Genomic DNA, 21777 nt, shown 5'->3' with positions numbered 1-21777 from the left:
TATACATAAGTCAGTCACAGTTTCGGTAAAAATATATACTATTGGTTTCTATTAAAACTATCAGTCAATACTAAAAAGTCAAAGACAAAATAATAAATTGATAAATTTAACCTTTGATTACTACTTCTTTTTCAAATACAAAAAGAGAAGAAAGGAAAATAAAAAATAGATAAATAAGAAATAGAAAATACCATTGAAGATTTGCAATCATTAAAATATCAAATCATTATTATTACAAATATTGGTTTTTATACCAAATATTTTTTATTTTCCTTTTTTCATTTTCGTAATTGAAAAAAATTAAGATTTAGTAGGCCAAAATGCAAGTTTTGCTTGGAGTAGTGCGTTCTCCACAAATTAATTTTTGTTTTTGGAGTGTATAGTAAAACACTCTAAAAATACCCCAAAATACCCTAAATACACACAATTTCAAATATACCTAATCAAAACAATAAAAAAAGAATAAAATAAACCCACTACCTCTTTCTTCTTGTACCTATCATGAAGCGCCTACCACACACCACCACATCCACTCCTCTTCTCCTATTTCCTCTATCGCTACCACTCTCTTCCTCGCTCCTCCTCTCACCTTCTTTTCCCTCATCCTCCATTCGCCATTCTCCTTGTCATTCTTTTTCTTCCTCCTCTACCCTCCTTCCTCCTCTCCCCTTATCCCCTTCCCTTTCCTCCTTTCTCACTTTTCTTTGCAAGGAAGGGAGAAGGGTGGGGAGGGGAGAAAGTGAATGAGGGAGGAGGAGGTAGAAAGGAGCAAGAAGGAGAGAGAATGTGAGGGAGGGGGTGGTGATGGTGGTGGAGACATAAGGGAAGGGTGGTGGGTAGTTGTGATAGAAATAATAATTTTTTTTAAAAAAATACCTCAATAAAATTTTAAAAATATTTCAAAATATATTCCAAAAACACTTAACACAAAATGACTATCTAAATTTAAAAAATTTTAACATACACTGATACAGTATTTTTGAAAAATACCTCCAAAACAATCTTTTAATTGCTAATTTTGTATTATTATATGTTATATTGGTCAAATGTTTTAGTTTTAAAATCATACTGATTTGGCTTATATTTAAAAAATGAGAACCTGTGAATGAACAAGATCTAAATAAAAAATAAATTTCAAATATTAAAAATATTTAAATAAATTGCTTTTTTTAGCAAATTCGAGCTCAACGAGTAACAGGCGGAGGCAAGGGTTCACCAAAAAATGCCACATTTCTGTGACTTGTCTCCAAAAAATTCAGGCGGGTATGCTGTGCATCCGTCTGATTCGGCGGTAGTTCAATCCTCTCCGGCTTATCCCTGAGCCTCCTTAGGCCCGCCTCCTTCCCCTTAGGATATATTAGGTTTATCATTTCCGGAAAAAAAAAAAAGAGCAACAGGTATTCAATCAAGATGAAAGCTTCAAATTAAGCCTAATAGTAACAGGGTTAACCGGTTAAATGTGTTTTCATATTCAATTTAAGTCGGTGTGATGTTTGAATCGGCCTTAAAAAAGCATTTTCTTTTCAAATTATAAATTTCGATTTCAAAAAATACATACCTAAACCAATCAATTTCACATGCATAGCTAGCTATAATAATATAATGTACAAATTGAAATGGTTCCAGGGGCCATAACAGTGGGCTTTTGGTGGCCCTAATTCAGCCCAAAATCCACTTAACTAGATAATCACACTCAGAACGGCAACTCGAGGCTTCGTTGTATGGTAGACTAAGACCAAGCTCAAAAGCCGCCTCCGTCCGCACTCCGCAGCCTCTGCCTCTGCCGCCGTCCGCACTCCGCAGCCTCCCTCCTCCAGTCCTTTCATCGGTCGCGTACGTCTAGCTCGATGGTTTCAACCAGTCCTCCTTCTCCTGAAAACAGCATCAGCCAAGCAACAGTCACAAAAGCAGTAAAAGCTCTTATAAAATGGAGAAAACTCCACCCCAGAGCAACCCAGCATAAACCAGCTGCAGGAGAAGAAGAAAGGCAAGAATTTCTCGAAGATGAAGATGGTAACGAAGAAGCAGATTTCATTTACCTCCTCTTGACCCTCAAGAAAATCCCACCAAAAGATTCGTCCAAAATACCCCACAAAATTTCACTCCCAAACCCGCTTCACTCTCTGGCTGACGACAACCTCAGCCTTTGCCTGATTATAGACGACCGGCCCATCAAATCTCCGTATAGAATTACTGCAGAATTTGCTCAAAAGAAGGTAAAGTCTGAGGATATTCCCATTGATAAGGTTGTCAAGCTATCCAAGCTGAAATCAGATTGCAAGACTCTGGAGGGAAGGCGAAAGCTGTATCGATCATACGACATGTTTTTTGCGGATAAAAGGGTTGTTTCGTTGCTTCCAGCTGTTTTAGGGAAGCAATTTTATAAGAAGAAGAGGAAAATTCCGGTGCCGTTGGATTTGAGGAGCAGGGATAAGTGGAAAGAGCAGATTGAGAGGGCAGTAAATTCGGCATTGTTATGCTTTGGGAGTGGGAGTTGTAGTGTTGTGAAGGTGGGGAAATGTGGTGGGATGGGGAGTGATGAGATTGTTGAGAATGTCTTTGCTGCTGTGAAAGGGATATCGGAGGTTGTTCCAAAAAAGTGGGATGGGATTAGAGCCTTGCATTTGAAGCTTTCGGATTCTTTGGCATTGCCTGTTTATGATGGGAATTTGGGATCGTTGAATGCAGAGGATCGAGTTGAAGAGGGAGATCTGGAGGGGAAGAAAAATGGGATTTTGGAGCTTAAGAAGATGAGACAAGGAAGAGAAGGTGCATTGAAGAGGTGAAGAGTGAGGAAAGGATGTGAACCGAAGAATTAAGAGAATGAAAATATCAACGGGGTGAGTTCTGTGCAGTTACACTTTGTGCCTCCTACTAATGTGAGATGTTCTAGGGGTCCCGCAGCAAATACCGGAAGAGCCAACAGTTTGGGTAATAATGTATTTTGGGTTACGGATAGTGGATATTGAAAGACCTGTCGGCTTCTTAGCTTCCATTGTTATTTTTGATTTTGTATTGATACTTGATACATGCCGGCCTTTTGAGGCATGCAATGACATAGCCAAGAGAAGTAAGATTCTGATGGTCTGACTTCAAGTTTCTTCGTTTGTGTTTGATTGTTAATACTAGTTTGTCATTTGAATATTAAGTTACACCTCCTTGCTTCCATATTGGGTTATTTGTGATTGCCAATAATTGGTTGCAATTACTCACACTTTCCAATTTGTCTTTTCTGTAAGTTGATATTCTTGATACTTATTGCTTTGTCATGTAGGGTTGAGTTTTCTGTTGAAAGATTAACAGCGAAGTTGGGGTAGACTTTCATCTTTCTAGTGTAAAAAAGAAAAAAAAAATTCATATTGATGACTTTGGCTCTTCAGGTTCCAAATCTTGGTAATGAAAACATGAAGAAAGAGATGGTAAACTGAGGAGATGAAAGAGTGGGAAGGTGGTAAAAGATAAAGCGTATACAAGCTTTGTTTCCTAAAAGCTAAGAAGGAAACTAGATAACTTTCTTTACTCACTGGATTACATAGCTGCACAAGTAATTGTTCTTTTTTTCTTTTCCTACAAAGTTGACATCTAATTGAAGATCATCAAAGTGATGAAAATTCAACTTAATTTGAGATCTGAGCTTTCCAACATTAAGCAATTGTTCAAATTGATTTTCATTTGTGATTGGGAACTAATTTTATGAACAGTGGCTTTAAATATAAGTTACTTTCTGGATGCATGTTTGTTGCATTGCCTCTTGTTTACATATCTTTATGTTTCTTAGCTGTGTATTTATTCTTACCCATCTTGTGCTCAAAGTATCATAGGAATTCTAAAGATGTCGTAAACATTGAATAAGCTTACTTTATATTTTTTCCTGGCAATAGTTCACCCTAGTTGGAGATTAATCATCTTCAAGCAGCTATGTAAAATTCTATACTTCTGTCAACATACAAGTAAATGCATCTTGATGACATCAATTCTCTTAATTGAAGCTCCTTTGTGATGAATATTTTCTAATATTGTATTTTTTAATATGCATTTCTATTAGTGAAAGGAAGCTTTTGATGTTTTTAATAAAATTTTCCTTCTTCATTTTATTTATCGGCAGTAGTAGAGATGATATCCTAGCAATAATATTGCAATATCTGTAACTTTTTGTGTCTATCTATTATTGGCAGAGATACAATGATAAGCTCTAACTTTATGGTGGTTGTGATTTGTCTGAGACTCTAGAATGCTGTTGTATTCTCATTTCAAATGATTCAAGGTAATTTTTTTTTTAATCAAACTTGAAATCAGTGAGTTATCACAAGTTAAGGTGGCCTATGTCCTACATACGAGGTACTTTAGATATTTTTTATTTGGCAGTGGTTTTATTTTTATATTAATTTGAGTCTCGGTTAACTTGTTCTGCCTTGTACTTGGATTATATCAACTCTGTCCCAGTTAGTACACCCAGAGCGTCGTCATGTGTAGCTAAGAGAAAGGCTATACAGATATGTTGATATGGCAAGACCAATTACCTTCTGTATGAAACGAAACAACTTTTTCCTTTGTGGTTTCAATTAGGCTTCTTCTCATGTTATATTGTTATATATAGTCAATATTCTATTAGGGATTATAGAAAGCAAGTAGGGATCCAAAAAATTACTCTTTTCTAGGCAGAAATTGATACTCTGGTATGTAATTGTATACTTCCTTTTAACAGATTATAACATTAAGCCTAGGGACTTTGGGTGTTTACTGTTTTGAACAATGTCGATAAAGCTAGCTCCAAACAATTCCAACTTTCCCAAAGAAATTAGGAGGCAAATTTGAAAGGTTGAGCAAATGTTAAAAACTTCAGATTTGTCTCATTTGATCGTAGTTGCTTGAACCTTTGTCATCCAAACAAAAAAAGAGCGCTTGGACTCTCTACAGTGATCTTGTTGATTGGCACTCTTTTTGGTATGTAATTCTTATTCTTTTTGTGGGTCTCCAAACAATTCCGACTTTTCCAAAGAACTTAGCTGGAAAATTTGGAAGGTTGAGCGAAGGTTGAAAACTTCAGATTTGTCTCATCTGATCATAGTCACTTGAACCTTTATCATCCAAACAAAGAAAATGTGCTTGGACTCTCAATAGTAGTCTTGTTGATGGGCACTCTTCTTCTGCCGAACCAGATTTTTTAATAAATTTTTTTTGGGGATCAACTTGATTACTAGCATATAGAGTTGTCCTAGTACAGGACAGATTTGTGATTACTTTCTGTTATTTTTGCATGTGAGTTGGCTTTTTGCATTACATCTCAAGCCAGTATTATCTTTCTTGAAATTCCAAATCGTAGTTCACAAGATTAGAGAAGCTAAATCGTTGGTGTTGAGAACAATTGCTTGTATACTCCCATTTCCACTGGCAGCAGTATTCATTGACCTTTGATTAGCTGTTAAGGAGTCTTACACGCACCTTATTTTATGAAATTAGCATGGCATTTTTGCAATTTTGACAGCTGGAGTATTTTAGGTTGAAGAGTACTCACTTCTGGTTTTGAAATGATTTTAAAGGACGTTAATGTTGATTGAGATATACAGTTGCTTCTTTTTGACATGAAGACAACCTATATACGGGGGTTAAGTTCAACCCAACAAATGTAGCAACTCAATTTCCTTAAAATTGATATAGTGGAATGGTTCAAGAAGACTTCTGTTGCAAAATTTTGAGGAAAATTGATAAGGCTATTATGTTGAGCTTTATGTCCAAAATTTTTTCGCAGTCAGTGGGTGTGAACGCATTTGGTGCTTTTCTAAATTTAGGAGTTGTCAGCGAGTGTGAATGCATTTAGTACTCATAACATATGCGCCAAGCCTAAAAATCCGGATCACTTTCCCGGTGCCATCAACTCTCCATAAACGTGTGAAATTCTGTGGATAAGCTGACGTATGATGGTAATATCCAAGAAATGGGTGTAGTGTCTGCTTGTATCTATATATACGCCATTCTTTCCCCTAAGCAAGGGCGATTGATTTTTTTGGTTGAGGCGAGAATGCTTCTCATGGAGCATAGCAAAGATATAAGAAAAAAATACAAAGAAGAAGAAACGGAAGAAATTTTACGTTTGTTGCTCATTAAAAATAGAGAAGACAATGTTAACGGATCATCGGATTAATGATCTACCAGAAATGTTCATTCAGGTTTAATGGCCTTTTCTCCCTGTTCAACCTCTTTGCTTGTTTTTCAATTCATTTCTTTTAGCAGTTTTTTATTGCTTTTTTGCAGAACTAATTAAATATTTTTCACTTCCAGGGCCCTGTTTCTATCTCAACCCCCCTCCTCATTGGCGCTGCTCATCTTTCTTTTCCTGCAAAGCTTACATCTAATTGGAGACCATCAAACTGATAAAAATCCAACTTAACTTTAGATTTGGGCTGTTTGTTAGTCCTTGATAACAAGAATTGATGGTTACGGTAAAGATCCAAAGTAAGTCATCATTAGACTCTGATGCTCTTCTTCTTCTTCCTTTTTTTAATTTTATTTTTGGCGCTTGTGGGGCTAGGCTCTTATTCATTATTTTGATGTGCCCAAAAAAAAATAAAAAAATAAAGAGAAGGGAGGAATAACTAGTCTCTGTTCTTGCCTCAAAGAAAGTTAAGAAATTAATTGTTGTAATTGAATTTTAGTGTGCGTCGTTCTTCACAAAACCTTTACTTAGAATGTTGAAAGTCACCTATGAGTTCTTTTCAAAAAGGAAATAGAAGAGAGTCTGTTTGGATTTTCTTTCTTAAATTGTGTAGGTACAATTTTTGTAGATTGCTTTTTTCCCCCTCTTTCTTTCTTTCTCTGATAGTGTATTTATGGGCATATGTCTGTCAATTTCTCGCAAGATTTCTGCTTTTAAAACAATTAAATTAGCTTACTTTGTTGGTGGTGCTCTGGTTAGGCAATTTCAACTTTGGCAGTTCAGTGCTCTTTAATGGTCATTCCTGGAACTAAATATCTGAAGATTGCCAATGTGTGAGAGTTGAGGACAAATGAGGCTGACCTTGAGACTAGGCAAGTGTTGTATCCTCTGTTTTATTGGAGATTGCTTTTATTTTCCCTCTTTAGAAAGTGATGAACTTGTTTGTTGGAAATAGGAACTAATTATGCAGATGCAAGGGGAGGTTGCTCCCGAGGAGTTCTTTCCATACATTCTAGACCAAAAATGCTGACAGGACTTGTTTGAGGAAAGCTCAATTAGAATAGAAATACTCAGAGATGGTGACTGGTGAGAAAGCACAAAGTAAGACCAAGGTAGTTGTTTGCATCATCAAGGACCTGAGACAAAAGTTTGCTCCACGACCTGTCTGTGGACAATACCCTGATGAAGTTGCTCATAACGGGAAGGAAGGACTTGCTAGATGCTAGAATTCTTAGTTAACTAGTTAAAATGTCAAAGATGCAACTATAGCCAGGAGTTTGCATAATCAACTGAGGAAGGTTTTCAGTGATGGAGTGGCTTCAATTTGAAATTACTCCAACTTGTAATAGTAGTTTTTTTGTACAATTTCAGCAGTTGTATGTTATTATTTAAAAAAAAAAATTTAGAATTCTTTGGAGACCAACAGCAAAAACGAAGTGGATGTTAATCACTACATATTAAAAATGAAATTCTTTTATTTTTTAAAGGTTCTTTGGATAACAATTTTCCTGTAGCTTAATATTCCTCTGTTTTCTAGTTGGGCCTGGCCTTATTTTTGTTGGTCTTTACTGTAGCATTCAAGCAGGGTAAGGAATATAGGTATAAATTCACTAAGCTCATTCCACTTTCTGTTTGTTTTGGTAAGAATGGATAGCAATAATAGTTTCAGCAGCAGCAGCAGCAGTGAAGACAGAGCGAATGGGATTTCAATTGGAGGCAAAAATTGGCATAACGCCACAGGCTTTCTCAAAATTCGAGCTGGGTTTGGGTCCATCAACTATTGTCAAAGTCTGCACCAGACTCATTTTCTCTTGTCATCAAGTTCTTCAGCGGTAAAAGTATTTCGTAAGCCTTCTTCAATTGATATATAATTGTTGTTTCTAATTTCGTAATTAAGAGTTCCTTTTTGCTTGTGGACAGCTTTTTCTAGTAAATAACTGATAATAGGTGTTCATAATGCTCATGATTTTGCATATGTATATAGTTGTGGAATGTGGAAAGAGCATCTTCCTTGCCAACTGAATTTTTTTTTCTTTTAAATTATGGAGATTTAATCTGGTAGATTATGGTGTTCATTTTACTGATTAAGGGCAGTATTTTTTTCTCTTGGCAGTTACTTCTAGAGATTTAACCGTCAATTACTTGGATTCAGAGGAAAACATGTGCGTTAATCTTAAAATTTTGTGGTTGTTTACTGGGTGTTTCAGGAGATTGTTAGATTGTAGGTCATGTAATTAGATAGTGAACTTATTATGGAATTGAGGGATGAGTTGTTGAAAAACTGTTACTGGTTACACTTAATGCATTCTGTGGAAATGGAAGTTAGAAGGTTATGAATGTTCCTTATTAAAAAGAATTTGTGCGGTTCAACATGATTCGTTTGTGGCTATATTTGGAAATGGACAATTTCTTGTGCCATTTTTCTTTTTAATTTTTGAAGTGTAAAAGTGGCATACAAAGTTACCATGTTAATTGCAGTTGGTCAAGCTGGATGCTTGGAAGATGTGTGGAGTAACATATAGATTCATAAATGCTACTCTTCAGCAGTAATGTGCAGACATACACGTTTCATTGTAGATTAACTGCATGCACTGATTGTGTCTGTTCTTCCTTAAATAGTATCTATTTTATGAAATTAGTTCTATTTGTCAACCTACATCTGTCCTCTTAATTGAAGCTCCATCTGTAAATTAGTTCCCAATCTTGCAGTTTTAAGATACATTTCCTGAATTAGCGTAGTTGTGATTGGTCTGAGACAGAGAGCTTGATAATTTGGGGAAAAGAATTGTATTAGTGCTTGATAATGCATGGTGCAGGATCAAAGTCTTGTTTTGTTTGAATGGTGCATATGTGTTTTGGGGTTTTTAATTTGCTACTAGTTTTACTTGGTAGTAGTAGTGACCACTTGTTGCGTGTTATCCATATATTTGTGCTTCCGAATCTGTAATTCCTCGGGTGATCAGCTGAATGGCGGCATGCAGGACACAGATTCTGTTTGTGTTTCGTAGTAATAGTTAAACGGCTTACGTTTGCAGTGAATGTGTTCAATTAATTCATTTATTCTTCACTTTATTATTATATTACCTTGTATTGCTCCAATGTTTCCCAACCTAAATCCAATATGTGCTCGTATCCTGACACTTGGTAATTGTCTAGAACTTGATGATTATGATTAGACTTGTGATTTTGGTGGCTACATGTGTTTCTTTGTTGATTGAACTATAAAATTACTTCTAAAATGGGTAAGTGAATTGTTTAGATATTGGAGTTTTGTTAACTGTAAGTGAGGACAATATGGTCCAAGGACGTACAGAATATGAAAAAGCACTAGTAGTTTTTCACACCCAAGTTTTAATGTGGAAAAATATTTGTGAACCTCATCTTACGGATAAGTCCTGATTGTCCTGTGGAACAATTATGATCAGTTTTTAATACTGGTAGGATTTAACTAATTATGATTAGTTTTGCACCAGGAAATTAAATTCGTAACTTGGATTGTTTGAGGCGAAAATGGCTGGATTTTGGTGTCCCAATCTTGCACTTTTAAGATACATTTCCTGAATTAGCGTAGTTGTGATTGGTCTGAGACAGAGAGCTGTTATATTCACATTCAAATGACTGAGGTAAGCTTTAGTTCAATATTACCTCCAAAAAAGATTGTGGTGGACCATTTATAAGTTATGATAGGTTAATATGGCTCTACTTGTTCCTCTCAGGGCACTTCACATCTTTTCTACTTGGTATTGGCACTGTTTTAATCCGGTCATGTTGGTTAGTTCTTTATGCCTTGCATATCAAGTATATCACTGCTCTTATCTCAGTTATTACAATTCAGACAGTCATATATACTTTGAGAAGGTCTACTTGTATGTGTTGATATAGTCAGGCCAATTACCTTCTGTATGCAATGAAGCAGCCTCATTCTTGTGTCCTTGTTCTTTTGTTGCATCACTCAATATAGTCAATATATCTTTTTAGGGCTTATGAAATGCAAGGTGGAGAGAAAAAGTGACTCTTTTCTTGGCAGAAAATGTTATTTTGGTTTTTAATGGTGTATATTCTTTTGTTTCTGTATTCTGTTCATGAGAAATCTTGCAAGATTTTCCTAGATGACGGCACCAAATTGATCATGTTTGGGTCAATTGGTGAACAATGTTGAAAATGTAGGTCCGAAATGATTTTAACTTTGCCAAAGTACTTAGGAGATGTATTTGAAAGGTTAACTGAAGATTGAATTAGAGGTCCTTGAAGTTTTACTACCTAAGCAACAAAAAAGTGCCTGGACTCTGTAGAGTCATATTGCTCATTGGCTTTATTGATATACTTCTTTGGATCAATTTGATCACTTAGTATTTTCCAGGTTAAGGTTTGCAAGTTTCCGGGTTAAAAAATTCTATCTTGTTGAGCCAAATGCTTGTGTAAATCTTGGTCGCCTAACAACTTCTTTTGTTATCTATATATGAGTTCTTCTTTTCAGCAAAAAATAAGTAATGCAATTATCTTTTGGCTGTTCATCGTTCCACAATGACTGGAAAAATATATTATGGTGTAACAAGTCAATTTGGAGCTTTTTCTTTTTTTAGTATCTACTAAAATGGCTTTGAAATGTTAGAATGTAAACGAAGTCCATTGACAGTATTAAAAACTGGTCGCCATTGAATAAATGTATCCCGGGGATATTTCATGAACATATTCTAATCAAATTGATCAATTATTTTGTGCATAATATGTAGCTGTCCAAATCTATCTCAAGCTAGTTTGAGAGAAAAAATGTGATTTTTTTTTCCAAATCCATTTTTCATACCAAACATGGTGAAGAACAAGAGATCTTCACTAAAGAAGTTTTTTTGACTTCACTGAAATTAAATGGTTTTTATATGACTTTTGAGGCTGGAAGAGTCACGTGAAAATGCTTTCTTAGACTTGTTCTTTGTCTTAGCTAATAATTCACTAGTTTATTTTGAAATTAATAGAAAAATGCAGTTACAGTTGAAAAGTATTATTCTAAATATGTGACCAGGCCTATATAGGTTGTGAATTATATCGGATGGGTCAGCATAATAATTTCTGACCTGCTAAATATTTATTGTGAGCCAATATGAACGTGGAAGATAGCTAAAATTTCACTTGGACGTCTCATCAATGTTACATAGGTTATTACATTCTTTCAGTCTTCTCGTGAACTATTTGCAAAACAAAAGATCTCTATGAAATAGAAGTTTTGGAGAAAATGTTGACTAAGAAGAGAATCAATCTTGTAGATTTCTACAGAATTTACCCATTTCGTGTTGAGAAAGTGATCTGAGTCTGGGCACTTCAAGAAATTTGTAGTTATTATGGTTTATATATTCGAAAGGTATTAGTTTTGCATTTCATAAGTTTTCTTGGTTATTTATTCGTCAACCAAATCTTAACAGCAGAAGGAAAATTGTTCATTCTTGATCTTGAATGAGTTTCTATAATAAATTGTTAAGTCTACCAAGAAATTAGTTGTTAATGCCATTTGCATCTCAACCAATTGAATTCTGTTAGAAATAGTTTGAGCTATGTTGTGGAAGATTTCTCACGATAAAGGCCGTGGTCACAAGATAAAGTTAAAAACCTCTTATTCCTTTTTCAACCATGGAAGCCCATAAAATTGGATTTTAAGCAAATTAAAAGTTAAAGCTTCCTATGTTTAGTCCTATGACATTGAAAGGTAAGGGGGAGTAATCTTGCTTGCAGTCAAACAAACAAAAAGTTATAACTTCTGATGCTTGTGTGACAATGAAGGGTAAATAGGATTTATCCTGCATGGGTTTAAAGAAGCAAAAAGTTGACAGAATGGATCAACATAATTATTTCTTAGACTTTACGCATTCAGCAATTATTCAAATTTGATTTTCATTTGTGGTTAGGAACTAATTTTTTGAACAATGGCTTGAAATATAAGTCACTTGCTGGATGCATGTTTGTTGCATTGCCTCTTGTTTACGCATCTTTATGTATCTTAACTATATACTTATTCTTACCCATCTCAAAGTACCACAGAAATTCTAAACATGTCATAAATATTGGATGAGCTCACTCTTTTTTTTAAAAAATTTTCTTTTTTTGTCTCTCGTTCTTGGCAATAGTTCACTCTAGTTGGAGATTAATCATCTTCAAGCAGCTATGTAAAGTTCTATACTTCTGTCAAAATACAAGTAAATGCATCTTGATGATACCAGTTCTCTTAATTGAAGCACCTTTGCGATGAATATTTTCTAATAATCTATTTTATAAGATATATATCCTTTAGTGAAAGGAAGCTTTTGATGGTTTTAATAAATGTTTCCTTTGTCGTTTTATTTGTCAGCAGTAGTAGATATGATACTCTAGCACCAATATGGCAATATCTGTAACTTTTTTGTGTCTATCTATTATTGGCAGATATAATGTTAAGCTCTAACTTCAGCCTTCAGGGTGATTGTGATTTGTTTGAGACTCTAGAAAGCCGTCATATTCACATTTCAAATTATTTGAGTTGTTTTTTTTCTTCCAAACTTGACTTGGCAAGTTATCACAGGATAAGGTGGCCCTATTTCCTACTTATGAGGTACTTTAGACATCTTGTATTTGGCAGTGGGTCCCATTTTTATGCTAATTTGAGTCATCTTGCTTAGTTCATTCTGCCTTGGCACTTGGATCATATCAATTCTATTCCAGTTAATACAACTCAGACTGTCATTTATACTTAGGCTAAATGGATATGTTGATATAGCTAAACCAATTACCTTTTGTATGCAATGAATTAACTTTTTCCCTTGTGATTTCAATTAGGCTTCTTCTCGTGTTATGTTGTTATATATAGTCAATATTCTATTAACGATTATAGAAAGTGAGTCGGATAGAAAGAAAAACTCTTTTCTGGGCAGAAATTGATATTTTGGTCTGTACTTTTATACTACCTTTCAATAGATTATAACAATTAAGTTTAGGGATTCTGGCTGTCAACTGTTTGAACATGTTGATAAATGCTAGCTTCAAACAATTCCAACTTTGCCAAAGAACTTAGGAGGCAAATTTGAAAGGTTGAGCAAAGGTTGAAAACTTCGGATTTGTCTCATCTGATCATAGTTGCTTGAACCTTTATCATCTGAACCAAAAAAAAGAAAAAAAAGAAAAAAAAGATTGCATGGACTATCTACAGTGATCTTGTTGATTGGTTCACTTTTTATGCTGAACCAGAATTTCAGATTATTTATTTACTTATTTATTTTTTTGATCAACTTGATCACTTGTATGTAGAGTTGTCCTATTACAGGACAGATTTCTGACTACTTTCTGTATGTGAGCTGGCTTTCTGCATTCCATCTCTGAAATTCCAAATCATAGTTTACAAGATTAGAGAAGCTATATCCTTGGTGTTGAGAACCATTGCTCATATATTCCCATTTTCAATGGCAACCACATTCATTGACCTTTGCTGTGAAGGAGTCTTATACGTGCTTTATTTCATGAAATTAGCATGGCAATTTAGCAATGTTGACAGCTGGAGTATTTCAGGTTGATGAGTCCTCACTTCTGGTTTGAAACGGTTTGATGGGAATTTAATGTTGATTGAGATAAATAGTTGCTTCTTTGACATGGATACAGCCTATCCACAGGGGACAAGTTCGACCCAACATATGTAGCAAACAAATTTCCTTAAAATTAATATAGTGGAATGGTTCTAGAAGACGTCAATTGCAGAATTTTGAGGAAAATTGGTAAGGAAATTATGTTGAGTTTTATGTCCAAATTTTTTCGTGGTCGGCGAGTGTGAACGCATTTGGTGCTTGTCTAAATTTTGGAGCTGTCGGTGAGTGTGAATGCATTTACTACTCATAACTTATGAGTCAAACCTTAAAATACGGATCACATTCCCCATGGCATCAACTTTCAATAAACGTGTCAAATTCTGTAAATAAGCTGATGTATGATGGTAATATCTATGTAAGCCATTCTTTCCTCTTTCCTCTAAGCAAGGGTGATTGATTTTTTTGGTAGAGGCAAAAATGCTTCTCACGGAGCATAGAAAAGAGATAAGAAGAAATAGGAAGAAGAAATGGAAGAAATTCTTCATCTGTTGCTTATTAAAAATAGAGAAGACAATGTTGATGGATCATCGGGTTAATGATCTACCAGAAATATTGCCCTTTTTGTTCATCCAGGTTTAATGGCTTTTTCTTCCTGTTCAACCTCTCTGTTTGCTCTTCACTTCATTTCTTTTAGCAGTGTTTTTTTGCTTTTTGGCAAAACTATTGGTTCTAGGTGTTAATTTTTATTCATTTCTTTTCTTTTAAGGAAATACCAGATGGAAATTGGTATTGTGTGCAGTGCACTTGCCAAATCTGTGGCAAGGGGGTGGATGAAAAGGAGGCTTTACTACCTCTTGGAGTGCTGAAATGCTCCCAGTGCCAAAATATGTGTAGGGTCTCCTGTCTCCTGTTGTGCATTATCTTCATATGTGACTATACATGGATAATCTTTGTGTGGTGGGGAGAGTGGGAGGGTTTATAAACTGAAGGGATAGATGATAGAAAAATTTACGTGTCATACTCAGATTCATTTTGATATCACTAAATTTTTGGTCTTAGTCCAGAAAAAGACCCTCTTTTTTGGGATTAATTTATATCCTTAATGAAGTTTCTTGCATCAACTAATTGGGATCCAGATCTAAATGTAATTTTCCCACTGCTTTGGACCATGTTCCATATCCCATGTGGCCTCATCATGACTGTTGGATATATATTATTTATTATTATGTATTGAAAGTCTACGTGTTAACAAAAATTTCTTCAAAGTGTCCTAAGCAAATATAACTGTGTCAAAAGTCCATCATAAGGTTTGGTGTGAAAACGTAGGCAGGTTTCGTACATTGGATGTGGATATGCATTTGACATCCCTACTTGGATTTGGGTCATAAATAGGTCAACACTAGTATCAACTTCCATCAGAACAAAAATAAGCATGATTTTCTTTTGGTTGCTTTCTGTGTTACCCATCTGCCATTGTGTTATGTTGATCTTATAGTGGCATATTTGTCATTAGAAAACTTCAAAAGATTTTCATGTGTGTTTATCTTGTTGTTTGTGGGCCATGCAGTAGACTATATGCAATTTGTTTTTATCATTGATTAGGTTTTTGTTGCTTGTAGATCCTTAATTTGTCAGTTAAAATTTCTGGCAGCATGATTACTTTGATATGTTGGCAGATCATGAAGCTTTGTGTGGAAGAACGTGGTAGCAAATTAGACAAAGCCTTTGATACCTGGTGCTGTTCCGCGACATGCCAAGGGGTATTCCTCTTTGTTTTACGACCAGTTTAGTATTTAATTTGTTGAATTCTTGCCATGTGGTCTTATGGCATAACAGTTTCATATGAAGTTGTTTCCCTGCAAGAGTTGCAAACCTGGAATGAAGTCAAAAGAAGTATCATTTTTTTGCCATGTCCTTTGGTCATGAGGTCATATTGGGCACAGGACTCGTGTGACTTTTAAACCTTAGTGTGGGATGAACCTGACAATTAGATCAGACCAATTATGGTATGGAGGGCTTTAGATTAGCTTTTCCAAGATGTAGGTTATAGGTTCATTTTTTACGTACTTGTATTAGAACTGGGAATCAAGAGAGTGAAGAAAAATGAATTATACACAAATAAGACTGGAGATGTTGCCATTGAACTCAAAAGGATGTTTTTGGTTACTGCAGTTTACATGGTCATGTCTCATCCATGTAATGCAGGGCATGACGGTCTTAAATTAACTTTTAAAGTCCATATGTATAGGTTTTCCTGTATTGTTGTTTTCTGTGGTTCTATTCTTATTCCATTACTCTAAAAAAGTGAATATCTTTAAGATACTAAGTCGACTTTGTCATGTAGGTCTATCTTGGTCTTCAAGCAAACATTGGTCGTCCAATCCTGCTTTCTGATGGATTTCGCTGGACACTTTTGAAGTGCATCAATGGTGATCAACAAGCTCATTCTGCACAGAGCTTTCTAGCATTAAAGGCAGAATGCAACTCAAAGCTAGCTGTTGCACTTCAAATGATGGAGGAATATTTTAACCCAATGGTGGATCCAAGATCCGTTGTTAATATGATACCGCAACTAATATACAATTGGGGGTGAGTTCTTTATCTTTCGGACATGAACCTTTTCCTGCTTAAAAATCTCTACTTATTCTGCACATGGTTTCTCTCATCATCCTCTTCCCCATGTTTTAAACCTTCTTTATTTAGCTCTCTCGTTCTGCCTTGTGCTTGTGTAATTGATTATTGATTATTAACATTCTATATGCCTTTTATGCGTACCATTTTTAATTTGCATTTCATCTTCCTTCGCTACTAATTTCAGTTAGTTTCTTCACAGCCCTACGTTGCACAATGCAGATCAAACTCAGTGGTAGACTTTTTAAGTCAATATAGAGTAGTACTCTAGATAAAATATCTGATTCTTTTAAATTGTGTATTTTTTGGTCTGTATACTTCAACTGTGTGTGTTTGCTCTATATTCATCCGTGTGACTGAAGGTGTAGATATAGTATACAATCATAGGCTTTCAAATTGTTATTAATCCTTTGCTGTTTGATGTTGTTGTGCTTTGTTTCTGTTGTTTAATAACTCACATGAGACGTTATCCGAAAGCAATGCACCATATGACTGCCTTATCTTTTGCAGCTCTAAGTTTCCTTGTGTAGATTGTAGTCGGTTCTACACAGTGGTCTTGGAGAAAGGCGACACCTTGATCGCTTTAGCATCAATCAGGTAATTGTTGTTATGTCATCTCTAGTCACTGAGAACTTTTCAGTCTTGGTCCGAGTACTGCACTGCTCCTTCCTCAATATAATCTTGTGCTTGTGGAAGCTATCATGTTGGATACAGAAGTGCTTGGTTCATTTTTCGTGTGGCTTATCTGCTGTCTGATTTTTGCAGATGCATTAATGAGAAGAAACCACCGTGTGTCATGCTGTTTGTTTAGTACCAAAAGTCAATATCTGTTTTTGGCCACCAATGAACATGTCTTAACCAGAAAAAGTTTTTGACTCGATACAAGATATGCTTTGGAGACACTATTGAGTCAGATTAGTATTCTGCTGCAACTAGAGGTTCTAGTTCAGAATTAGATGTGTAGCTAAGGTATAGACCTGTATCTTTTAAATTTGGCTTTGTGGTGAGGCATGTAAATTGATCCTAGTCCGAGAGCATGGTAGCAAAGTCATGCTGTGTCTGCTCCTGTTTTAAGATCAGAGATGATTTTTCCTGTATTGCAGTCTTCTCTGAGATATTACGCATGAAAAGTTCTGAATATTGTCCTTTTGACTCCCTCTATGGAATGCTAGATCTTTTTCAAACGCATGCTGATCGTGGATTTTATTAGCGACTTAGTTAACTTCTATCTTCTGATTGGCTGTCAGTTGTTTTATCTGTTTCTTGGTTGAATGTTCAAGAATGATCTAACTTTTGGTTTTGGTTCAAGATCCACGGTGTAACTGTTGCAGAAATGCCTTTTGCTGCAACTTGTGTTAAACATCGTCACCGGGGCATGTTCCGTCGCCTTTTACAAGCTATCCAATTGGTGAGAACTGAAATTCTTAGTTAGTTAATCGATGAATAGCTGAAAATTCTCCTTCCCCAGTAAAAGAAATATCCATGTAAAAAATATATAAGAAAGTGTTGGATGAATCATCCAAAAATGGGAAAGGCTGGATGACATCCAGCCTTAGATTTTTTTTTTTTTTTTTTTGTCGCGACGGTAGAATTCCTATAACCTAATCTAGCCTAATTTAGGAGGAAGGGAGAGGGGGACTCGATGTGAGTAGAGATTCCATCAAAGAAGGCCAATGAAGGCAGCTATATATTGTGACAAATTTTGGTGGGAGGTAAGGATTTTGACCTCCCACACCACCAGGATTTTGACCACCAGGCCAAAGGTTTAGTGGCGGATCCAGCCTTAGATGGATCATCCAAAATGTAGAAGTCACAAAAGTAAAACAAAGAAAGGCTTTTAATACATTTCAAAATAATGGAAATAATTTCTTTTCTCTCTCAAAGTTTCACATGATATCAGAGCTTCCACTCCGATCCATTTCTGATAAAACTAATTTTGTAAAATTCATTCTTCATTATCATTCTAATTTAGGTAACTTCAAATCTTCTATCCTCCAAGTCTTTCTTCTAGTAATTCTTCAATCTCTTCCTTTTGGATTCCTTTGAATCACATCATGACAAATTTGGAGCAGCGTTTCAAATCTCCACTTCCAAGATCAATTCTAAATTAGAAGGGGAATCTACAATGACAATAGCCACTCACAGTAATCCAGAATCTGAAACAATTCTGATCACAAGTCACAAGTTAAATGGAAAAAATTATCTTCAATGGTATCAGCTCATGTTCATGTTTATTTTCAAAAAAGGTAATGATGAATATCCCACTTGTGAGATTGAAATCCCAAAGAATGGATATTCAAAATTTAGGCAGTGGATGAGTAACAACAATATGATAATGTCATGGTTGATAAATTTCATGAACAATGATATGATATAGGTGCAAATTTTCTTCTCTATGGCACAGCAAAAGAAATCTAGGACGCAGCAAAAAGAGATACTCGAGTTCTGAAAATACAGTAGAACTGTTCTAGATTGAGGCTATCTTGTATGATTTTCGCCAAGAGAGTCTCTCTGTCATACAATATTTCAATACCTTAAAACGGCATTGGTAGCAACTTGATATGTTTGATACTGACACATGGAAGTGCACAGATGATGCAGCTAATTACAGGGAAATTGTGGAGTAAAAAAGAATATTCAAATTCCTATTGGGACTCAACAAGGAGTTGGATGAAGTAAGTGGACGTATTATGGGCATCAAACCACTATCAAGCATTAGAAAAGTATTTTCTGAGGTTCGACGTGTAGAAAAAAAAAGTAATGATGGGATCGCAAGATACAGCAGTGAACACTCCACTGCTTGATAGTTCTGCACTTGCAATCCGAGGAACCAACCTCAGCACCAATGACAATCGACAGCAACGAGGAAGGCCCTAGTGTGAACATTGCCATAAGTCAGGACATTTGATAGAGACTTGTTGGAAGATCCATGGAAGACCAGCAGATCAGAAGCCAAACAAGCCAAATTGTGATTAAAAAAAAAAGTCATGCTAGCGTTTCTTCATCCGTTGAGGGAAAAACATCAAGTTAAACAAGTGGATTCAACAAAGTATAAATAGAAATTCTGCAAAAAATGATCAGCCACAATCTCTTCCAATCTACCAGCTAACCTAGAGCAACAAATGTGATGGCACAATGAGGTAATTCTTCTGTTGCCCTTACAACTAGCAGGGACTATAATGGATCCTGGATTGTTGATTCCGGTGCATCAGATCATATGATTAGAGATGCAACACTCCTATATAATTACAATTCTTAAAAGCATAACTCTTTTGTTCATATTGCAGATGGTTCCCTTTTCATGGTTTTGAGAATGGGATCTACATACTTAATAAAGGATGTTGTTCTCTCTCCTATTCTTCATGTTCAAAATTTAGATTGTAACTTACTTTTAATTAGAAAGTTGAGTCAAGATTTTAAGTGTGTTGTTAAATTTTTCCCATCTTTGTGTGAATTTCAGGAGATGGAATCGAGGAAAACAATTGGCAATGCTGAGTTGGTGTCAGATCTCTACCTACTCAAAACTAATAACCCTGCAAGTAGACCAGCTAATTATTCAAGTTGCAAAATGTCCACTGGTGTGTCAAAGAGTATGTCATTGCGTCATCTCTACTCCTCTATTTCCAATTCAAGTGTCAATAATGTGGATGAAGTTATGCTTTGGCATTTTCGTCTTGGCCATCCCAATTTTGTGTATTTAGAAAAGATGTTTACTCAATTGTTCATCAATAAAAACTCGAGTATTTTTCACTGTGAAAACTGTCGGTTTGTCAAGCATATTAGGACAAATTTTCCTCTAAGTTATCACTTACCTATCCGTCCTTTCACCATGATTTATAGTGACGTGTGGGGTGTATTACGAATTAAAATTCTCACTGGTGCTCCGTGGTTTGTGTCTTTTGTGGATGATCACACTCGTCTTACTTGGATATTTCTTATGAAAGAAAAATATGAAGTTAGTCACATCTTTCAAAAGTTTCATATGATGGTTCAAAATCAATTCAATGCTCATATGATGGTTCAAAATCAATTCAATGCTCATATCTAAAATTTTAAAACTAACAATGCCAAAGAATACTTCAAGTCCCATCTTGAATCATATCTCTCACATCACAACATCATCCATATCAGCTCATGTGTAGATACTTCTCAACAAAATGGAGTAGTTGAAAGGAAAAATCACCATATTCTTGAGGTAGCCAGAGCACTTCTATTCATAACTAATATGCCTAAATATTTTTGGGGTGAGGCAGTTCTTATTGCTGCTTACCTAATAAATAGAATGCCCTCTAGAGTCCACAAATTTCAAAACCCTCATCAAGTTCTTCTAAAAGTCTATCCTCACATCAAATTCATCTCCTCAAATATACCTCCAAGGTTCTTTGGGTGTTTGGTTTTTGTTCATAGCCATTCCCCAAACTAAATTAAATTAGATCTTAAGTCCATCAAATGTGTCTTTCTAGGTTATTCTTCCAACCAAAAGGGTTATAATTCCAACCAAAAGGTTTATAAATGATACTCTCCTATTACAAAAAGGATATACAATTCAATGGATGTCACTTTCTTTAAGCATGAGCCTTACCATCCAAAACCTAACATTTAGAGGGAGAATGTGAGGGAATCTCAATTTTGGGATGAACTTCTCATCAGAGAGCTAACCCAGATACAGAACACAACTCAAACACAACATACACCTCAGTTTCTAGTTTATCTTCCTTTTGACTCAGGCACCATACCAAAAATCAATTTCAAGCATTCATCATCTAATAGTCCAACCTCAAATCACAAGTTTGGGCAACTTGACTCCTTTCAACTTCAAATCTATACAAAAAGGAAAAAGAACATCAAAGAGAGTGAGAACCCTGTACCTCTCATGCATTGTCATGAATGCAACCCGAATTCTGATTCTTCTCAAGTTCACTCAAGTGAATCCAATCATTCTCATGAATTAATTATTCCAATGATTGATAATGATAACGCTCCAATTGCTCTAAGGAAAGGTGTAAGATCATGTACCAAACATCCGATTGGAGATTTTGTGAGCTAACTCTCTTTCTCCAACATGCAGGGCATTTATTACTTCATTTGACAGTGTACACGTTCTGAGGACTATTTATGAGGCTCTTAAACATCCAGGATGGCGAAAAGCTATTCATGAGGAGGTCACATCACTTGAAAGGAATGGAACATGGGTGATTACAGATTTACTTGCTTGAAAAAAGTCAGTAGGTTGCAAGTGGATCTTTACCATCAAAACAAAGCAGATGGAAGTATTGAGAGGCTGAAAGCTCGCCTTGTTGTTAAGGGATTCGCACAGCCATATAATATTGACTATCTATAAACCTTTGCTTCAGTTGCTAAACTTAATACCATCTGAGTTCTTCTTTCACTTGCAGCTAATTGTGACTGGCCATTACATCAACTCGACATTACATTTCTAAATAGCAATCT

The 21777-nt window shown here is 35.5% G+C and overlaps 2 protein-coding genes across 5 annotated transcripts; both read left to right on the top strand.

Moving 5' to 3' along the window:
• Window positions 1–1647: 1647 nt before the first annotated feature.
• On the top strand, window positions 1648–3168 carry LOC113717324 (uncharacterized). The gene has a single exon (XM_027242119.2). It carries the CDS (start codon window positions 1848–1850, stop codon window positions 2784–2786), a length of 939 nt encoding a protein of 312 aa, XP_027097920.1. The 5' UTR covers window positions 1648–1847; the 3' UTR covers window positions 2787–3168.
• Window positions 3169–8860: 5692 nt separating this feature from the next.
• LOC113716562 (increased DNA methylation 1) lies at window positions 8861–21712 on the top strand. Of its 4 annotated transcripts, XR_011822875.1 has the most exons (8): window positions 8861–14328; window positions 14462–14585; window positions 15372–15455; window positions 16040–16284; window positions 16837–16923; window positions 17636–17734; window positions 18919–19916; window positions 21395–21712. XR_011822875.1 is itself a non-coding variant. In XM_072070246.1 (6 exons), exons 3-6 carry the CDS (start codon window positions 15375–15377, stop codon window positions 17646–17648), a joined length of 426 nt encoding a protein of 141 aa, XP_071926347.1. In that variant the 5' UTR covers window positions 8861–14328; window positions 14462–14585; window positions 15372–15374; the 3' UTR covers window positions 17649–18203. The 4 variants fall into 4 exon arrangements, 3 of the variants coding, with proteins under 3 accessions (XP_071926347.1, XP_027096749.1, XP_027096750.1); XM_072070246.1 differs by lacking the exons at window positions 18919–19916; window positions 21395–21712 and having other exon boundaries at window positions 17636–18203; XM_027240948.2 differs by lacking the exons at window positions 17636–17734; window positions 18919–19916; window positions 21395–21712 and adding an exon at window positions 17092–17514 and having other exon boundaries at window positions 8876–14328; window positions 14472–14585.
• The last annotated feature ends 65 nt before the right edge of the window (window positions 21713–21777 follow it).

This window comes from Coffea arabica, chromosome 11c (genome assembly GCF_036785885.1).
Source record: "Coffea arabica cultivar ET-39 chromosome 11c, Coffea Arabica ET-39 HiFi, whole genome shotgun sequence".
Taxonomy (NCBI): Eukaryota; Viridiplantae; Streptophyta; class Magnoliopsida; order Gentianales; family Rubiaceae; genus Coffea; species Coffea arabica.
This window is presented reverse-complemented; position numbering and strand designations above follow the sequence as displayed.